This window comes from Anomaloglossus baeobatrachus, chromosome 9, assembly GCF_048569485.1.
Source record: "Anomaloglossus baeobatrachus isolate aAnoBae1 chromosome 9, aAnoBae1.hap1, whole genome shotgun sequence".
In the NCBI taxonomy this organism is placed as follows: Eukaryota; Metazoa; Chordata; class Amphibia; order Anura; family Aromobatidae; genus Anomaloglossus; species Anomaloglossus baeobatrachus.
Window position 1 is genome coordinate 35,762,468 of NC_134361.1, and position 22,103 is coordinate 35,784,570.

At 50.4% G+C, this 22,103-nt stretch overlaps 1 protein-coding gene across 1 annotated transcript in view; it reads right to left on the bottom strand.

Annotated features, from left to right (window-relative positions):
• ZNF541 (zinc finger protein 541) overlaps positions 1–22,103 on the bottom strand; it is a 158,458-nt gene that overhangs the window by 115,600 nt on the left and 20,755 nt on the right. The window contains exon 4 of the mRNA XM_075324844.1: positions 514–1,642. Coding sequence (XP_075180959.1) covers positions 514–1,642 — 1,129 coding nt within the window. The remainder of the gene's footprint in view (positions 1–513; positions 1,643–22,103) is intronic.

The window sequence follows — 22,103 nt, forward strand, 5'->3', positions numbered from 1 at the left end:
GGATTTTCCAGATAAATCCGCAGGTTTTAGCATGTACAGACACTCCCTATGTTATCCTATGGGACATGGGGAGTGCTGTGTCCATGCTGCGGTATGTGCGGCTGCGGAATATGCTGCACATGCCCCGCAGCCGCACATAACTGCATGTCAATTATTCCTGCAGAAATACCAGCAGAAATCCCGGCTCTCCACTATGGAGACAGAGGCCGGGACGTCCGCAGGTAAGTCGCATGATTGTCCGCAGGTTTTCCGCAGATATTTCGCTGGAATCCCGCAGCTATGGATAGCTGCAGATTCCGGGGAGGAGCTGCGGGAAACCTGTGGACATATCTGAGGATACATCCACAGGTACAAGGTCCCGTGGGCACATAGCCTAATAAGCCATCCAACCCTTGAACGTAATGTGATTCCTCACTTCAGGGACAGCAAGCGGAGATCCTGAAATAGCGGTGTAGAACCATTTTTCGCCTCCTGATCTGTACTCATCACATTCTCTGCAGAGGTTGCACTTACTTTTTGTTTGCAGATAGAAAATCTGTTTATTTTTTCATTCCCCTGGGATTTATTTAAGGCCGTAAAGGACTCCAGAGCCACCTGACTTGCAGGGATGGTGCTAGGTTTGGGGCACGGCGCCTCCTTCTTCCTCGCTGTCTGGCTCTGGGATCTTCTGGCCTTGGACTGTATTCCACTCTTGCTGCTCTCCTGTCCGGGTTGGGCTAGTGTCGCACCGTTTTGGCTTCCACTTCCTACATCTTCTGCAGCCCCGATGATTCTGGATACCGTCGGCACACCCTGAGGGTCTCTTTGCGGCTCCCCCCAGCCTCTTATGCCAGTTGTTTCTGGATAACACTGGGGCACGGACATACTGGGAAGACTTAGTGTCGCGGTGTGAGATATCACAGACTGGAAATTGGTCATGGCCGGATAAAAGTTTGTTGGGTTTTGGATCTGGAATTCTGGATTTGGACAGAGCTGAATTGTGAATCCTGTGAAATCTGCTTCTTGGGGTAAGGAATACTGTGCTTGCGAGGCCTCGTGTCCATTATTTGCTGCAGGAGATGCGTACCTATGATCGAGGTGATACGGATGCTTTGCAAAGGGGTCTTTAAATTCTCCATTTACTGTGGCTTCACCAAAGGTCCCAGTTGAATGAATATCCGGCTGATCCAGTATAGACCAGATCCTTGCAGGATATAGCGGGGGATCCGGTGACGGATCGCAGTACCTGGCATAGTCTGGATCCATGGACAATTTGCTAGTAGAATTGATCATGGTGTAAGTATTTCTGGTGGTAAAGTCTTCGCTCCACTTATTGTCTAAAGTCATCGTCTGGGGGCCATGGTTGGCATTGGTATCTTGCAACACGGCCATATTGGATGTGACGTTCTGCTGTAGAATCTCAGTCACCAGGCATCTGATGAGTTCGTCATTGGGCAGGACAGGAGGGCCGGGGACCGGCTCCAGGACTGTGCTTGGTGCTAATGCAGGGTTTGCGGCCGGTGCTTCCGGCTGGTTCGTCCACAGTCCGTGGTGAAGCTCGCTGTGTCTCCGCAATGACCTGAAATCACAGTAGCTCTTGCTGCACCCGGGCTCTGTGCACACGAAGGGTTTTACCTTCAGATGCGTCAACATGTGTCCCATCCTGGGGAGAAAATAAAAGTCCTTAGTCAAGTAGGTTAAAAAGAAGGGAATTTTGTTACTTACCGTAAATTCCTTTTCTTCTAGCTCTTATTGGGAGACCCAGACGATTGGGGTATAGCTACTGCCCTCTGGAGGCCACACAAAGCACTACATCAAAAGTGCAAGGCCCCTCCTCCTCTGGCTATACCCCCCCCGTGGTATCACGGGTTCTCCAGTTTTAGTGCCAAAGCAAGAAGGAGGAAGCCAATAACTGGTTTAAACAAATTAACTCCGAATAACATCGGAGAACTGAAAAACCGTTCAACATGAACAACATGTGTACCCGCAAACAACAAAAAAACATCCCGAAGGACAACAGGGCGGGTGCTGGGTCTCCCAATAAGAGCTAGAAGAAAAGGAATTTACGGTAAGTAACAAAATTCCCTTCTTCTTCAGCGCTCTATTGGGAGACCCAGACGATTGGGACGTCCAAAAGCTGTCCCTGGGTGGGTAAAGAAATACCTCATGTTAGAGCTGCAAAACAGCCCTCCCCTACGGGGGTGTCACTGCCGCCTGCAGGACTCTTCTACCTAAGCTGGCATCCGCCGAAGCATAGGTATGCACCTGATAATGCTTGGTGAAAGTGTGCAGACTGGACCAGGTAGCTGCCTGGCACACCTGTTGAGCCGAAGCCTGGTGACGAAATGCCCAGGACGCACCCACGGCTCTGGTTGAGTGGGCTTTTAGCCCTGACGGAACCGGAAGCCCCGCAGAACGGTAGGCCTCTAGAATTGGTTCTTTGATCCATCGAGCCAGGGTGGCTTTAGAAGCCTGCAACCCCTTGCGCGGACCAACGACAAGGACAAAAAGTGCATCGGCACGGCGCATGGGCGCCGTGCGGGAAATGTAGATTCTGAGTGCTCTCACCAGATCTAGCAAACGTAAGTCCTTTTCATACCGGTGAACCGGATGAGGACAAAAAGAAGGCAAGGATATATCCTGATTAAGATGAAAAGAGGATACGACCTTAGGGAGAAACTCCGGAATAGGGCGCAGCACTACCTTGTCCTGGTGGAACACCAGGAAGGGAGCCTTGGATGACAGAGCTGCCAGCTCAGACACTCGCCGAAGCGATGTGATCGCAACAAGAAACGCCACTTTCTGTGACAGCCGAGAAAAGGAAACTTCCTTCAGAGGCTCGAAAGGCGGCTTCTGGAGAGCAACTAGTACCCTGTTCAGATCCCATGGATCTAACGGCCGCTTGTACGGGGGCACAATATGACAGACCCCCTGCAGGAACGTGCGCACCTTAGAAAGACGTGCTAGACGCTTCTGAAAAAACACGGATAGTGCCGAAACTTGCCCTTTAAGGGAGCTGAGCGACAAGCCCTTTTCTAACCCCGATTGCAGGAAGGAAAGAAACTTGGGCAATGCAAATGGCCAGGGAGACACTCCCTGAGCAGAGCACCAGGATAAGAAAATCTTCCACGTTCTGTGGTAGATCTTAGCCGAATTCGACTTTCTAGCTTGTCTCATTGTGGCAACGACTCCTTGAGATAATCCTGCAGATGCTAGGATCCAGGACTCAATGGCCACACAGTCAGGTTCAGGGCCGCAGAATTCTGATGGAAAAACGGCCCTTGGGACAGTAAGTCTGGTCGGTCTGGCAGTGACCACGGTCGACCGATCGTGAGATGCCACAGATCCGGATACCACGACCTCCTCGGCCAGTCTGGAGCGACGAGTATGATGCGGCTGCACTCGGATCTGATCTTGCGTAGCACTCTGGGCAAGAGCGCCAGAGGCGGAAACACGTATGGGAGCTGAAACTGCGACCAATCTTGAACCAAGGCGTCTGCCGCCAGAGCTCTTTGATCGCGCGACCTCGCCATGAATGCCGGGACCTTGTTGTTGTGCCGGGATGCCATTAGGTCGACGTCCGGCACTCCCCAGCGGCGACAGATTTCCTGAAACACGTCCGGGTGAAGGGACCATTCCCCTGCGTCCATGCCCTGGCGACTGAGGAAGTCTGCTTCCCAGTTTTCTACGCCTGGGATGTGAACCGCGGATATGGTGGATGCTCTGTCCTCCACCCACATTAGAATGCGCCGGACTTCTTGGAAGGCTTGCCGACTGCGCGTCCCTCCTTGGTGGTTGATGTATGCCACCGCTGTGGAGTTGTCCGATTGGATTCGGATCTGCTTTCCTTCCAGCCACTGTTGGAAGGCCAGTAGAGCAAGATACACTGCTCTGATCTCCAGAACATTGATCTGAAGGGTGGACTCCTGCGGAGTCCACGTCCCCTGAGCCCTGTGGTGGAGAAATACTGCTCCCCACCCTGACAGACTCGCATCTGTCGTGACTACTGCCCAGGATGGGGGCAGGAAGGATCTTCCCTGAGACAATGAGGTGGGAAGGAGCCACCATTGTAGGGAGTCCTTGGCCGTCTGGGAAAGCGAGACTTTCCTGTCCAGGGACGTTGACTTCCCGTCCCATTGGCGGAGAATGTCCCATTGAAGTGGGCGCAGATGAAACTGCGCAAAGGGAACTGCTTCCATGGCTGCCACCATCTTCCCTAGGAAATGCATGAGGCGCCGCAAGGGATGCAACTGGCCCTGCAGAAGAGATTGCACCCCTGTCTGTAGTGACCGCTGCTTGTTCAGCGGAAGCTTCACTATCGCTGCTAGAGTATGAAACTCCATGCCAAGATACGTTAGTGATTGAGTCGGTGATAGGATCGACTTTGGAAAGTTGATGATCCATCCGAAAGACTGTAGGGTCTCCAGCGTAGCATTCAGGCTGTGCTGACATGCCTCTTGAGAGGGAGCTTTGACCAATAAATCGTCTAGGTAAGGGATCACCGAGTGTCCCTGAGAGTGCAAGACTGCTACCACCGCCGCCATGACCTTGGTGAAGACCCGTGGGGCTGTCGCCAGACCAAATGGCAGAGCTACGAACTGAAAATGGTCGTCTCCTATCACAAAACGTAGAAAACGTTGATGTTCTGTAGCAATTGGCACGTGGAGATAAGCATCTTTGATGTCTATTGAGGCAAGGAAGTCTCCTCTGGACATTGAGGCAATGACAGAACGCAGGGTTTCCATCCGGAACTTCCTGGCGTGCACATGTTTGTTGAGCCGTTTTAGGTCCAGAACAGGACGGAACGAGCCGTCCTTTTTTGGAACCACAAAGAGATTGGAGTAAAACCCTTGCCCTTGTTCCTGAGGAGGGACTGGGATCACCACTCCTTCCGCTCTTAGGGAGTCCACCGCCTGCAGCATAGCATCTGCTCGGTCTGGATGTGGGGAGGTTCTGAAGAACCGAGCTGGAGGACGAGAATTGAACTCGATTCTGTACCCGCGAGACAAAATGTCCGTCACCCACCGGTCTTTGACCTGTGACATCCAAATGCCGAAAAAGCGGGAGAGCCTGCCCCCGACCGGCGATGCGGAGGGAGGGGGCTGGAAGTCATGAGGTAGCCGCTTTGGAAGCGGTACCTCCATTTGCTTTCTTGGGGCGCGTGTGAGCCCGCCACGAATCTGAGTTTCTTTGCGTCCTCTGAGTCCCTTTGGACGAGGTAAATGGTGTCTTGCCCGAACCTCGAAAGGACTGAAACCCCTGCTGCCACTTTTTCTGCTGAGGTTTGGTTGTTCTGGGTTGTGGTAAAGAGGAGTCTTTACCCTTGGACTGCTTAATGATATCAGCCAATGGCTCGCCAAACAGTCTATCTCTAGATAAAGGCAAACTGGTTAAACATTTTTTGGAACCAGCATCTGCTTTCCAGTCCTTTAACCACAAGGCTCTGCGCAAAACTACCGAATTGGCGGACGCCATTGAGGTGCGGCTGGTAGATTCTAGGACCGCATTGATAGCGTAAGACACAAACGCCGACATCTGCGTGGTAAGGTGCGCCACTTGCGGCACTGCTGGATGTATGATAGCATCCACTTTTGCTAAGCCAGCTGAAATAGCCTGGAGTGCCCATACGGCTGCGAATGCCGGAGCAAACGACGCGCCGATAGCTTCATAGACAGATTTTAACCAAAGGTCCATCTGTCTGTCATTGGCATCCTTAAGTGAAGCGCCATCCTCCACTGCAACTATGGATCTAGCTGCAAGTTTGGAAATCGGGGGGTCTACCTTTGGACACTGTGTCCAGCGCTTGACCACCTCAGGGGGGAAAGGGAAACGCGTATCTTTAGATCGTTTAGAGAAACGCCTTTCTGGGTGAGCATCGTGCTTCTGGATTGATTCTCTGAAGTCAGCGTGATCCAACAAAGCACTCAATTTACGCTTGGGATAAAGGAAACGAAACTTCTCCTGCTCCGCAGCCGCCTCTTCTGCTGAAGGAGCTGGGGGAGAAATATCCAACAGCCTATTGATGGCTGAGATAAGGTCGTTTACCATGGCATCCCCATCAGGGGTATCCAGGTTGAGAGGGGTTCCAGGAATGGATTCCTGATCACTCTCATCAGACACATCACAGGGAGACTGATTGCGCTGAGACCCTGAGCAGTGTGATGACGTCGAGGGTCTTTCCCAGCGAGCTCGCTTAGGGTGGCTGGGGCTATCATCTGAGTCATAATCCTCGGCCTGTGAAGCCGGGGACCCCCCTGTGGGCTGGATTAATTCCAAGTGAGGGGGACCTGAGGACAGAGGCCTCGCCGTGCCCAAAGACTGAGCCCCATGCATAGATTGCAAGGTTTCAAGGATTTTTGCCATAGACATAGACATATTATCAGCAAAAAACTGCAAAGTCTGTCCCTGTCACCGGGGCAGAACTTACAAGCGTCTCAGCCTGGGTCACTACCTCTCCTGACTCCGGCTGGCGAAGCAGCACCGGGTCGGAGCATTGCACACAATGGGAGCCTGCTGGTAGATTAGCCCCACATGCAGCACACGCAGTACACACAGCCCTGGCCTTGGCAGCCTTGCGTTTTGAGGATGGCATGTTGCTGCTTCCACAGAGGGATCTGGGAGATGCAGCCAGAAGCGACCTCACAGTGCAAGAAATACAATATCTATATATCTGTACACAGTACACCGATACACCGTGAGGCACTAGAGGGACCAGCACAGAAAAATCGCTTACCGCCCGCTTAAAAAGCGGGTGTGTGGTCGCCAGATAGCCCCTAGTCCAGGTCTCCCAGAGCCTTGCGTCCTTCCTCCAGCCAGACTGCATGTAATGGCTGCCGGCGTCCTGAGAGAGAAGGGGGGCGGGCCCTGGGCGTTCCTGGCTAAGAGCGGGAAGCCTGCTTCCCTCTGTGCCTAGTGTGAGGGCTGGAGCATGTAAATCAGGCTCCAGCCCTCGTCGCTGCTAGCGAACAGCGTCTCTCCCCTACCCTGAATGACAGGGTGGGGGCGGGAACGAATCGGAGCTGCCGGCGTCCTAGGCCCAAAAAGCCGGGGACTCAATTTATAACCGCCGCCGCCGTAAAAGCGCGGACGGCGGATCCCCGGCGCACCACAAGTCACAGCAGCGCCGCCCGGTCCAGAGGGGGTCGGCGCTGCGTTCCCATACACAAAAAAAAATCCCCCAGTAATCTGTAGGGACACTAACTCCAACGTTGCGGTCCCCGGCGCACTACAACACCCAGCCAGCCCGGAGTGTGTCTGTGCCTGCCGGGGACACAGAGTACCTGTATGATGCAGGGCCTGTCCCTGATCGTACTCCTGCTCCGTCTCCATCAGGTTCTAATGGGTCTGTGGATGGAGCCCGGCGTCAGAGCTGAGAGGCCGGCAGGATCCCACTTCCACAGAGCCCTACCAGGGGATGTGGAAGGAAAACAGCATGTCAGGCTCCAGCCCTGTACCAGCAATAGGTACCTCAACCTTACAACACCATCCAGGGGTGAGAAGGGAGCATGCTGGGGACACTATATGTGTCCTCTTTTCTTCCATCCGAAATAGTCAGCAGCTACTGCTGACTAAAATCTGTGGAGCTATGCATGGAATGTCTGACCTCCTTCGCACACAAAGCTAAAACTGGAGAACCCGTGATACCACGGGGGGGGTATAGCCAGAGGAGGAGGGGCCTTGCACTTTTGATGTAGTGCTTTGTGTGGCCTCCAGAGGGCAGTAGCTATACCCCAATCGTCTGGGTCTCCCAATAGAGCGCTGAAGAAAAGAGCGCACCCATAACATCCCGAATATTTCTCACTATAGACGGCCAGTGACAATATGGAGACCAACTCCCTATGGAGGGGTAGTAATTATGCAAATTACCTCTCTGCCAGAACAAAAAAGGAGAGTGCCACCTGGTGGAAATGACTACCCAGGCAACAAGACTGGGAATATTATCCATCTACAGACCATTTTGGGGTGCTTCCCCCTTCTCGGGGTGTCACAGCATTTTGAGGGTAGATCCCAGCTCATTAAAGGGAATCTTGCCACCTAATCCGAGAGCACCATAATATAGGTGCACAGATCCTGATTCCAGTGATGTGTCACTTACTGGGCTGCTTAGTGTAGTTTTGATAAAATCAATGTTTAGTCAGCAGGAGATTATCATTACAGGACAACATGGAGTGCTGCAGGTAGTCCAGCATATTCATGAGCTCTGTATAACTGATAGATCTGCAGCAGAGAAAACAGTGATTTTATCAAAATGACAACAAACAGCTCATGGCTGGAATCAGGGTCTATGTCTCTACATTATGCTGCTCTCAGATGGGGGAACAAAAACCTGGTGACAGATTCCCTTTAAGCTCAGTGCCCACGCTGTGTAGTTTTGATGCGTATTTTCATAAATCTGCAGCAAAAAAGAGAATTTTGTTACTTACCGTAAATTCTTTTTCTTATAGTTCTGTATTGGGAGACCCAGACCATGGGTGTTTAGCTTCTGCCTCCGGAGGACACACAAAGTACTACACTTAAAAGTGTAGCTCCTCCCTCTGAGCTTATACACCCCCTGGTGAGCAGACCCAGCCAGTTTAGTGCAAAAGCTGAAGGAGAATAGCCACCCACAAGTAGAACAGAGCAAGAGCCGGAACAACCGGAGACTCTGTCCACGACAACAGCCGGTGATAACACGCGGAACAAGAATTTGCCAACAGGCAACAGGGAGGGAGCTGGGTCTCCCAATACGGAACTATAAGAAAAAGAATTTACGGTAAGTAACAAAATTCTCTTTTTCTTTATCATTCCTATGGGAGACCCAGACATTGGGACGTTCCAAAGCTGTCCCTGGGTGGGAAATAAACAGAAAAACTAAGAAGTAGGCAGAACCTAACTTCACAAGTGGGCGACAGCCGCCTGAAGGATGCGTCTGCCCAAGCTCGCATCTGCCGAAGCATGAGCATGCACTTGGTAGTGCTTCGAGAAGGTATGCAGGCTAGCCCAAGTGGCAGCCTGACAGACTTGTTGAGCTGTAGCCTGGTGCCTAAAAGCCCAAGAGGCACCGACAGCTCTGGTAGAGTGTGCCTTGATCCCCGGCGGGGGAGGTACCTGAGTACTCTGGTAGGCGTCCGAAATAGTCGATCTAATCCAACGGGCTAAGGTCGGCTTAGAAGCAGGGAGGCCCTTGCACCGACCTGAGGTTAGCACAAAAAGAGAGGTGCACCGCCTGAGCGCAGCGGTGCGAGACACATAGATCCGGAGAGCACGCACCAGATCTAGAGTATGCAGCACTTTTTCAAAGCGATGAACAGGGGCCGGACAGAAGGAAGGCAAGGAAATATCCTGGTTAAGGTGGAAGGGAGAGACCACCTTAGGAAGAAAGTCCGGAGTCGGACGGAGAACCACCTTGTCTTGATGAAAAACTAAAAAAGGTGACTCCGAAGAGAGCGCAGCCAAATCAGAGACTCTCCTGAGAGAAGTTATGGCAACCAGAAAGGCCACTTTCTGAGAAAGACGATACAAAGAAACCTCCCTAAGAGGCTCAAAAGGGGGTTTCTGCAATACCGTGAGGACCAAGTTAAGGTCCCAGGGATCCAAGGGCCGCCGATAAGGCAGAATGATGTGAGACGCGCCTTGCATGAAGGTGCGGACCTGAGCCAGCCGAGCGAGACGCCGCTGGAACAGAACTGACAGAGCTGAGACTTGTCCCTTGAGAGAGTTGAGGGACAGTCCTAGCTGCAGACCGGACTGTAGAAAAGACAGAAGGGTCGGCAAAGAGAATGGCCAATGAGGATGGCCGGTGGAGCGACACCAGGACAGGAACATTTTCCAAGTCCTGTGATAGATCTTAGCGGAGAAAGACTTACGGGCCCGAGTCATAGTGGAGATGACTTCAGGAGGAATACCAGAAGCCGTCGAAATCCAGGACTCAAGAGCCACGCCGTCAATTTGAGGGCCTCAGAATTCGGGCGGAAAAACGGACCTTGCGAGAGTAGATCTGGACGGTCCGGGAGATGCCACGGAGCAGGTCCGGATACCAAGCTCGCCTGGGCCAGTCCGGTGCAATGAGGATGACTCGACGGCCCTCCATTCTGATCTTGCGCAGGACTCTGGGCAAGAGAGCTAGAGGGGGAAACACGTAGGACAGACGAAACTGGGACCAGTGTTGAACCAGAGCGTCCGCGGCGAAGGCCTGAGGATCGTGGGAGCGAGCCACGTAAACAGGAACTTTGTTGTTGTGACGGGATGCCATTAGGTCCACGTCCGGAGTGCCCCATTTGCGGCAGATTGACTGAAACACTGCCAGGTGCAGGGACCACTCGCCACCGTCCACGCTTTGACGGCTGAGATAATCTGCCTCCCAGTTTTCCACGCCTGGGATGTGGACTGCGGATATGGTGGACTTGGAGTCCTCCGCCCATTGAAGGATGCGTTTTACCTCCAACATTGCCAGGCGGCTGCGTGTCCCGCCTTGGTGATTGATGTAGGCAACCGCTGTCGCGTTGTCTGACTGGACTCGAATGTGCCTGCCCGCCAACAGGTGGTGAAATGCTAGGAGAGCTAGAAGCACGGCTCTGGTTTCCAGCACATTGATTGAAAGGGCTGACTCGGACGGAGTCCAAGTGCCCTACGCTCGGTGGTGGAGACATACCGCTCCCCAGCCGGATAGACTGGCATCCGTGGTGAGAATCACCCAGGACGGGGCCAGGAAGGAGCGCCCTTGGGACAGGGAGAGGGGCCGAAGCCACCACTGAAGAGAGCTCCTGGTCCGTGGCGACAGAGCCACTAACCTGTGTAAGGAGGAAGGCCGCTTGTCCCAACAGCGGAGAATGTCCAGCTGCAGGGGACGCAGATGGAACTGGGCAAAGGGAACAGCCTCCATGGATGCCACCATTTGACCCAGCACCTGCATCAGCAGACGCCTGAGGGTATAACGGCGGGGCCTCAGCAGAGAGCGCACCGCTAGCTGGAGTGACTGCTGTTTGATTTAAGGGCAACTTCACAAGAGCCGGCAAAGTCTCGAACTGCATCCCTAGGTACGTGAGACTCTGGGTCGGAGTCAGAGTGGATTTGGGAAGATTGACAAGCCACCCGAATTGGGCTAGAGTGGCGAGAGTGAGCGAGACACTCCGCTGACAGTCCACGCTGGATGAAGCCTTTACCAGAAGGTCGTCCAGGTAAGGGATCACTGCCAACCCCTGTAGGTGCAGAACCGCAATCACTGCTGCCATGACCTTGGTGAATACCCGAGGGGCCGTGGCTAACCCGAAGGGGAGAGCCACAAATTGGAAATGATCCTCTCCTATTGCAAAACGTAACCAACGCTGGTGTGAAACTGCAATTGGCACATGTAGATAGGCATCTCTGATGTTGATGGACACCAGGAAATCCCCTTGGGTCATTGAGGCAATGACTGATCGCAGAAACTCCATGCGAAAATGCCGCACCCGAACATGCTTGTTGAGAAGCTTGAGATCCAGGATGGGCTGGAAGGAACCGTCGTTTTTGGGAACTAGGAAGAGGTTTGAGTAAAAACCTCTGAACCGTTCCCGAGCGGGAACTGGTACAATTACTCCGTTTGCCTGCAAGGACGCCGCGGCCTGCGAGAAGGCGGCGGCCTTGGAGCAGGGGGGAGTTGAGAGAAAAAATCTGTTTGGCGGGCTGGAAGAGAATTCTATCCTGTAGCCGTGAGATATGATATCTCTCACCCACTGATCGGAGACTTGTTTTAACCAAGCGTCGCCAAAGTGGGAGAGCCTGCCACCGACTAAGGACATTGCTGGAGCGGGCAGAGAGTCACGAGGAGGCTGCCTTAGTGGCAGAACCTCCTGCGGTCTTCTGCGGACGCGCTTTTGGGCGCCAGTTGGATTTCTGGTCCTTAGCTGAGTTAGCGGACGAGGCGGAGGGCTTAGAGGACGACCAGTTGGAGGAACGAAAGGAACGAAACCTCGACTGATTCCTACCCTGGGTGGGTTTCCTGGTCTTGGTTTGTGGCATGGAAGTACTCTTCCCGCCAGTTGCTTCCTTAATAATTTCATCCAGCTGTTCACCGAACAGCCGGGAACCAGCAAAAGGGAGCCCAGCAAGGTACTTCTTTGAAGAAGCATCTGCCTTCCACTCTCGAAGCCACAAGATCCTGCGGATAACGAGGGAATTAGCCGAAGCCACCGCAGTGCGGTGAGAAGCCTCTAGCATGGCAGACATGGCATAAGATGAAAAAGCTGAAGCTTGAGAAGTTAAGGCAACCATCTCAGGCATAGATTCCTTGGTGAGGGAATGCATCTCCTCTAGAGAAGCAGAGATGGCTTTGAGAGCCCACACTGCTGCAAAAGTCGGGGAAAACGCGGCCCCCGCCGCTTCATACACAGATTTGGCCAGAAGGTCAATCTGACGGTCAGTGGAATCCTTAAGTGAGGTGCCGTCAGCCACCGACACAACGGTCCGGGCTGAGAGCCTAGACACCGGGGGGTCTACCTTTGGGGAGTGAGACCACTCCTTGACCACCTCAGATGGAAAGGGGAAACGGTCATCAGAACCACGCTTTGGGAAGCGTTTGTCAGGACAGGCCCTGGGGTTTGGTCACAGCGGTCTGAAAACTGGAGTGGTTAAAGAACACACTCTTTACTCTCTTAGGCGAGGTAAACTGGTGCTTTTCTGCCAGAGAGGGTTGCTCTTCTGATACTGGCGGATTGAGATCCAGCACAGAATTAATAGAAGCAATCAAGTCACTAAGATCTGAGTCACCCTCGAGATCGATGGGGTACATGGAGTTAGCCTCCGAGCCCCCCGTAAGGGCATCCTCCTCATCTTGCGAGTCAGCTCTTGAATCAGAGCCGCGGGATGAGGAGGGAGAGGAAACCCTGCGCCTTCTCTTAGGAGGACGGGGTCTGGGACCTGATGATGAATCCTCTGTGAGCTCCGATGGACGGAGGTCAGAGGATAGGGATCCTAAAGGACCCTTAGCAAGAGCATTAGAGGCACCCTGTGAGGAGGGCTGATGCATATTCATCAAAGTCCTGGACAAAAGTCCCATGGACTCAGCAAATGACTGGGATATAGACCTAGACAAGGACTCTACCCAGGCCGGGGGTTCAGCCACAGGTGCAGAGGCAGCCGGAGAGACCACTGGGGGTGAGACTCCAGGCTGTGGCACCGCCAAGTTAGAGCAGGCATCACAATGTGGGAAGGTGCTCGGTTCAGGCAGCAGGAGCTTACATGCAGCGCATACAGCATAAAGCTTTGGGGCCTTGCTCCTCGTGTGAGACATGCTGCTGGAGTGGGGGCTCTGCAAGAGAATGAACCCCAGGGAGAATATACAGAGGTCCACAACCAGAGACCGGCTGTGGCTTACCAGACCGCTGGAAGCGGTGTTGTGTGCCCTCCAGATCCCGAAGCCCGGACCCCCAATGCACAGCACCTCAGCAGGGATGTAGAGTGCAGAAAGGCCCAGCGCAGAGTGAACTCTGCCTAAGAAAATGGCCGCCGGAGCGAAGAGAGGGGGCGGGACTTGGGGGCGTTCCTGTAGGAGAGCGGGAACTGGAGGGCCATAGAGACCTGCAGGGGAGGAGACACGCCCCAGCAGTGGGGAGTGTCCCTCCCCTGTGCAGGACGGCCGCCGGGAGGAGCTGTGCCTGTCCCTCTGCATGAGTGACATGCGAGGCCTAAATTTAAGTGGCGAGGCCGACGCGCAGGCACCATCGGCGCGGTTCTCGGGCGAAAGGTAGAGAACCCGCCGGAAATGCCAAAATAAATACATTCAGCATACTCTCCCCATACAATAAAGAACAGGGACCCCCAACATATAAACGTCTCAGGTACTTCGCTGGTGAGACGCAGGGTCAGGTCCCTGGGGATGAGTGCTCCGGTCCAGCAGAATCCTCAAGGGCCTGTGGATGGAGACCGGTCTCCTGCCAGGCATGGAGACCGTGCTGGCTCCCACTTCAAGCCAGAGCCCAGGAGGGATGGTGAAGGAGCACGGCATGTAAGGCTCCAGCCTTGGAAATCAACCTTACAACACCGCCGACACAGTGGGGTGAGAAGGGACATGCCGGGGGTCCAGACGTGGACCCGCACTTCTTCAATCTCTTCCAAAAAGGGAAAAAAATCATGAGAATGCATGTGTGGATGTATGCCTCCTGAACACAAAGCGATAAAACTGTCTGGGACTGGCTCACCAGGGGGTGTATAAGCTCAGAGGGAGGAGCTACACTTTTAAATGTAGTACTTTGTGTGTCCTCCGGAGGCAGAAGCTAAACACCCAAGGTCTGGGTCTCCCAAAGGAACGATAAAGAAATCTGCATGTCCATTGTGAAGCCAGCAAAGTCTATGGGAATTCACAAGTGCGGTGCCCACATTGCTTATTTTTCCCTTGCGTATTTGATGCAGATTTGGTGCAGAAAAAAAAGAAATCTGAACCAAATACGCAAGGGAAAAATACTCAACGTGGGCACAGCACTTCTGAATTCTCATACTTTGCTGGCTTCACAATGGACATGCAGATTTTGCTGCAGATTTCTGAAAATCCGCATCAAAATCCACAGCGTGGGCACGGGGCCTAAAGGGCAGATACTGATTTCTGGCACTTCTGCTTCCAATAGACAGCACTCTAAGCTGCACAACGCATTCATTTTTGCATTTGGGATGAAATGGATTACCTTCCCGGGATAATTATTTGGTGAGTTTTTGATATTGCACATTTTAGGTACTTTGCATATTTGTCATTGTGTTTTCTTTGTCTCTTTTTGGTATGTGATGCTTCAACCCCTTCACCACCCATCAATTTTCCATTTTTGTTTTTTCCTCCCCTTCTTCCAAGAGCCATAACCTTTTCTTTTCTTTTTTTTTTATTTCCGTCCATATAGCCATGTGAGGGCTTTTTTTTTTGCAGGACTTGCACTTTTGAACAACTCCATATTGTACTGGAAAAATGGGGGGAAAAAATCCAAATGTGGTGAAATAGCAAAATAAAAAGTGCAATTCCATGATTGTCTTTTGGGATTATTTATTTATCATATTCAATTTATGGTAAAACTGAAAATAAAAATAAACTATACCAAACTTGTGTACATTTTTTATTTAAGTAATGAAAAAAAAGTCAGAATTATGTAAAAAAAAATAATCAATTAAATAAATAAATAAATAAATTGCACTTTTGTTGTTAATTTCCCAAACCCGTCATCTTCTCATTTTTGGGATCTGGGGTTCAGTAACAGCTTATTTTTTGAGTCTGGAACTGACATTTTTTATTATCTAATTTTGTGGTAGATGCAATGTTTTGATCATATGTTATTGTAATTTGCAGTGACGAAAAAAAACTCCATAATTCAGGTGTTTTATTATTTTTCTTGCTACTGATCAGAATAATTTATTTTATATTTTGATAGATTGAGCATTACTGAACTTAGCGATACAAAATATGTGTAATTTTATTTTCAGTGGGGCAGAAAGGTAGTGATTTGACAGAGGTGATTTTTTTTTTTTTAAACTTTTTTTTAAGGTTTTTTTTTTTGTTTTGTTTTTACTAATCCCCTTTGGGCACTTGAATCTCATACATACCAGAAATGCTGATCTGCGAACACTGGTGCACACAGTAAGTTTGTTATGACAGCTACAGGGGTCATCAGCTGATACCCCCCAGCTGTCATAACAGCACATCAGCGCCAATGGCGGTGAGGAATGACACGCTGCTCGCCAGCGCATGTTAAATCCAGCTGTCAGGGATTTATAGCGGGATTTAACTGGTTAACAGGCGCAGGTGGCTCGGAGATCAATCAGCCGACCTGTGCAGGGAAAGATGCAGGCTTGCCACATTAAAGGGACAGATATGACTTTGGTTGTACCATTACATCCAAGGTCGTAAAGGGGTTAAATAATGCTATTTACCCATATAAAAAAAACTAATCCACAAATTACTTTATCAATACATTTTTGTCAAAGTCAAATAGCATGAAGAATCAAGAAAAAATTAAGATTTTGGGTACTCGCCGTAAAATCACCATTCTCTATCGCTTCATTGGGGAACATAGGAAACCATCGGTTTATGCTACTGACACTAGACCAAAAAAAAATGGAGCTCCTCAGTAGGATACACCCACCAACCGGAGCCAAGAGGTTCAGTTAGTGAGAAAGTAGTAGGAGAAGTAACATAATCGAAGCACAGTCTGGCCCAAGAGATGAAAAAGGGTGGGTGCTTTGACTCCTGATGAAGGACCAGGTAACAGCCTTTCAGGGGCTAGATAATGATCGGTCCAGGAAGCCCCCACTGCATGAGTGGAGAAAGCCATCACGCCAACAAAGGGTGCTCTGTCCTTTCACTTGATATGCTTCCAGGATAACAGAACAGATTCAGCAGGTAATGATGGCCTTAGAGATGGGATGACCCTCGGGGATTACAAAGAAAAAAAATCTGAGCATCTGAACGAAGCCAACCTAGGCAAAGCCACACAGCTCTGAGCAGGTCCAATTTGGTTAGAGACAACTCAGAAGGAGAAAGAAGGAGAAAGGGAAGGGGGAAGGACAGAGTGAAGGAAGATCGATGTCTTCATTGAGGTGGAAGGTGGAGACCACCAAAGGAAGGAAGGAACTAAACATTGGACTACAATATTCGGTCCTGATGAAGGTCAAGGAACAGAGAACAATAGGAAAGAGCTGCTACTTCCAAGACTCAACTGATGGGAGGTGATTGCCACCAGAAAAGCGACTTTCCATGAGAGCAAAAGAAAGACGTTATCCTGAATTGGTTCAATAGAGAGAACCGTGTGGCGTGTCAAACATCAAGTTCAGGTCCCAAGGATCCATTGGAAATCGATAGTGATGCACTCAAGGGGGCTTTAGCTGAGAGAGAGAAGCAAGATTGTTTAAAAAAAATTATGGAGAATGTGAACACCTGACCCTTGAAATAACTAAAGGTGGTGTCACACACAGCGACGACGACAACGACGTCACTGCTACGTCACCATTTTCTGTGACGTTGCAGCGACGTCCCGTCGCTGTCACTGTGTGTGACATCCAGCAACGAGCTGGCCCCTGCTGTGAGGTCGTTGCTCGTTGCTGAATGTCCTGGGCCATTTTTTCGTCGTTGCTCTCCCGCTATGAAGCACACATCGCTGTGTGACAGCGAGAGAGCGACGAAATGAAGCGAGCAGGGAGCAGGAGCCGGCGTCTGGCAGCTGCGGAAAGCTGTAACCACTGTAAACATTGGGTAACCAAGGGAAGACCTTTCCCTGGTTACCCGATATTTACCTTCGTTACCAGCCTCCGCCGCTCTTGCTGCTAGTGCCGGCTCCTGCTCTGTGCACATGTAGCTTCAGTACGCATCGGGTAATTAACCCGATGTGTACTGTAGCTAGGAGAGCAAGGAGCCAGTGCTAAGCAGTGTGCGCGGCTCCCTGCTCTCTGCACTGAGACATGTAGCTGCAGTACACATCGGGTTAATTAACCCGATGTGTACTGTAGCTAGGAGAGCAAGGAGCCAGCGCTAAGCAGTGTGCGCGGCTCCCTGCTCTCTGCACATGTAGCGACGTTATGATCGCTGCTGCGTCGCTGTGTTTGACAGCTAAGCAGCGATCATAACAGCGACTTACAAGGTCGCTGTTACGTCACAGAACATGGTGACGTAACAGCGATGTCGTTGTCGCTGTCGCTATGTGTGAACCCAGCTTAAGGGACAATCCAGATTCAAGACTGTAAAAAGGACAGGAGGAAAGGGAGATAAAAAGATATAGGCATGGCCTGATTGTATTCACACCAGCGAAAGAGCATTCCATGTATGATGATGGATACAAAATGAAGAGAACTTCCTTGCCTTGATCATGGGCTGAATAACTTGATCGATGAGACAAGAGATTCTTAGTACTGCAGATTCAACAGCCATGATGTTAAACTGAGACAGTGAATTTTGCTGTAAGAGAAAACCCTGGGAAAATACATCTGGAAGATGTGGAAGTTTTCATGGGGCGTCTGTGAGGAGGTTGAATACCTCAACATACCAAGATCTTCTGGGTCAATCTGGAGCCATGAGGCAGACTGGCACTCCTTCCGCATTGATCTGCCTTATAACCCTGTGTATCAGAGGTGGAGGGGGAAGAAGATACTGAAGGCCGAAATAGGACCAGCAGATTGCCAGGGACTCCAAGTTGACAGAGGATTGTGGGAAATGGATATGAACCAAGGAACCCTGTCTCTTTTGGATCTCATTAGATCAATGTCAACCGTATACCAATCTGAGTGAAGACCGATGAAAGCAAAGGCCACTCCCTCGCGGAAAGCCTTTTGTGGCTTAGGAAGTCGGCAGCCCAGTTGTACACTCTGAGGATGTGGAGAGATTACATCACTGGGACCCTTTGCTCTGCCCCTGACCGAACATGAGATATCACTGCCATTACTGACCGGCTTCAAGTTCCGCCCTGGTGATTGATGTATGCAATTCCTGTGACAGATTGATGACTCTGAGTTCCAGGATGTTAATGGGAAAAACAAATTCCTCAGTCTGTCATTGACCCTGAACTGTAAGCTTTTGGAATACTGCTCCCCAACTGAGAAAGCTGACGTCTGTTGTAATGATCTCCCAACAAATCGGTAAGAAGGATATCCCACGAGGAATGAGGAGAGCACCACCACTAGGAAAGAGACTGAGTCATGGAGGAAGCAGGATTGGTCTGTCCAGGGAGAAGACCGTTTTGTCCCAACACGACAGGAGGGCGAGCAGGAGAGGTCTGGTGTAGAACTGCGCAAAGGGGATCACTTCTATTGTTGCTACAATCCTGCCCAGCTTCCTCATACCAAGGCAGAGGGAGTAAGGAGAACAACGTCTGAGGAAGCGTATCCTGTGATGAAGAGTGGCTATCTTTTTATTGGAGAGGAAGTCTTTTGCTTGTGCAGCATCAAACTGCATTGCCAGGAGGACTTGGATCAGAGATAACTTTGATTTGTTGATGATCCATCCAATGTGAAAGTGTGTCCAGAGTGAGTTGAAGACTCTGTCATTCATATCAGGAATAACTAGGATCCCCCTGACTCGCAGAATGGCCATAAACGCCACCATCTGCATAAAGACTCTGGAAGCCATGGCAAGTCCAAAGAAGAAGAGCCACAAACCGAAAGCGTGCGCTTTGGACTGTAATGTGAAGAAACTTATGGTGGCTCGGAAAGATGGCATCTTGGATATCTTCTGAACAGAGAAACACCACGGGTTTCATAGAGGCTATCACCGAACAAAGACTCGATCTTGAAATGGCATAGGTAGATTCGCTTGTTCAACAGTTTGAGGTTGAAGTTAGACTGTTCTGTCCGTCCTGTCTTTGGTACCACATAAAGGTTTGTATAGAATCCTGTGGAGAAACGGGAATGATGACTCCTGCTTGGTGTAAAGGTGTTATGGTCTTGTGAAACCTGGGGACCAAGGAGGGATTCCTTGAAATTCATGACTTACCGTAAAGAAGCAATTGAGGGAGGAAAATTCTACTTTTGTAGCCGGAAGAGATGACCTCTCTGACCTAGGAGTCAGTGACTGTGCAAAGCCACACATCCCGGAATGAAAGTAGACGGACCCCATTCTGAAGGGATTCCCAGGTGGCAGCATGCTGTCATGCAGATGAAATTCTGTTAGTTCTGGATGATCGGTGGCTGTCAAGATGGGGCTGGTTTGATGGAAGGTATTTTCTTCTCTCTGTGTAGATGCATTTCCCTGTGGTTTGCAAACCTTTTTGGTTGAAACTTTAAGAAACAAACAAAACTGAACATTTCTCCTTGTAGGAGAAAAGGGTTTTGGCTTGGGTTGGGAAAGGGAAATTGTTTTCCCTCTGGAGGTGTCCAATATGATCTGATTCAACCTTATGCAGAAGAGGTGCGAGCAATGCCGATGAGAGATTTTTAGATATCGAATTCATGTTCCATTCTTGTGGTGAATCCTGCGAGCTCAAAGGCCGACTTAGCCAAGGAGTCAATATGTATGGCAGAGCGATTCTTGAAGAATACACCGTAAGGTATAGGGTGGATAATGCTGGATAACCGGGATATCGGAGGATCCAAATTTGGATGAAGGGAAGAGGATCCAGAATGTCCATATGTCTCTCTGGAAGCATTTGCCCGGATATACCCATTCCTTAGCAAACAGTTAAATTCCTTGTGGTTTTAGAAAACTCTGGGTGCCTGCTTAACCTTCTTGAAAGACACTTTGGTCTAAGGGCCAATGTTTATGTTTAAAGTCTGGTTGATGACCTGAATAAGACTCTGAACCTTATCTTTTAATTTGGGGGCTTGGTCAGAGTCAATGTCTGGGTCAGACTCCAATTGGGAATCCGACTCTTTTAAACTGTCTGAAGATTGGGAATGGTGACCTGGAATAGGAGGCCATCCTAGAGGAGGTAGAGGGAGAAAGAAACCTTGAAGAGCTCTCTTGGATCCGCTTCTTAGATCTCTTGTGCGATTTGCCATGTTGATGTAAGGCAGTGGGGTCTGATTTACCCGGGGACGCGAACAGAGTATAAAGTTTGGAATACCCAGTTAGCAGATGCTCAAAGACCGATACCAAGGATAAATCAGCGACAGCCTGGGACAGAGCCATGGCCCAGTCGGCGGTGCGCTCTCGTCGCGGGCAGTGAAGGTCTTCTGTGAGGCATACGGTGGAGAACTGGTACATTCAGGGCAGTGGGGCGCAGGTTGATTTGAGGAAAATTTTCACTTACAGGAAGATCAAGTAAAGTGCATGACTAACGGAGGTTGAAGAGGGTGGCGGGAGAGATCCTCCTTAGGATTAGGCATTAAGAAAATAGGAGTGGAAAAAAAGGCCCAAGTGATGAAAATCTATTAAGGAAGAGATATAACTGTGCTGGATGTAGCAGAGCCTATCAAGTCCTGAAGCCGTCAAGGAGGTGATCTTTGCTGTAAGATCTGGAGAAGCTGCAGCTGTTGAGCCCGGGAGACAAGGAATAAAGTCCGAGAACGAAGGTCCATGATGTTAGTACTGCGGATTTTGAGTTCTGTGTGGGCAAAGATGGTGCTGTCCTCAGGAATAGAAGAGCAGAGCTAAAAGACGCACGAGTACCCCCACGTTTGTGATTGGTTCTGTGGAAAATGCAAGCCTGGATAGGCTGTGGAGAGGGGGTGCAGATGGCAAAAAGTGTGCGATGAATGCCTGCATGATCAGGGAGCAGGAAAGGTGGAGTGGCATGTTGGATGATTAGACTGCAGCAAAAGCTGGGGTCTAACTTGTGAGTGCTGAGTGCTGCATAGCATCGGAAGAGGGACGGAAGAAAAAAGGGGAGACGAAGCTTCAAGTACATCAGAAACCACCCTGCCTACATGCCTGAAGGAAGAGGGAGAATACTTTTTGCTGAAGATGAGATCTCGACATCCTTCTTCACAGATGACAAGACGATCACCAGGAGTTCTGGAAAGGGGAGTCGCTGGAATAAGGCCCGTCTTCCCTCTCTGCACACATCTTGCTATGGTGGACAAGTGGGCCAAAGATAGGGAGTAAGAACCTTCCCCCTGGTCACCCAAACCCTCTCCATGCATTAGAGGTTTAGGGTCCTGCTGTGTAAACCAAAGAGGTTAAAGTGTGACCTGTTCAGCGCTGCACTCTTGGTCTCCATGTGGTGTGACAGTGGCTTTTCACTCTGTTTCCGAAATGACAAGCTGTATCTGAAAGACCAAAGAACACCTTAAAAGAAAACAACAAATCTAAGGTAGAAACAGTTCTGCCAACAGATCTGTGTCTGCCTCCTAAGGACACTAAAGAAGGGAATTTTGTTTACTTACCGTAAATTCCTTTTCTTCTAGCTCCTATTGGGAGACCCAGACAATCGGGTGTATAGCTTCTGCCTCCGGAGGCCACACAAAGTATTACACTTTAAAAAGTGTAACCCCTCCCCTCTGCCTATACACCCTCCCGTGCATCACGGGCTCCTCAGTTTTGGTGCAAAAGCAGGAAGGAGGAAACTTATAAATTGGTCTAAGGTAAATTCAATCCGAAGGATGTTCGGAGAACTGAAAACCATGAACCAAAAGAACAATTCAACATGAACAACATGTGTACACAAAAGAACAACAGCCCGAAGGGAACAGGGGCGGGTGCTGGGTCTCCCAATAGGAGCTAGAAGAAAAGGAATTTACGGTAAGTAAACAAAATTCCCTTCTTCTTTGTC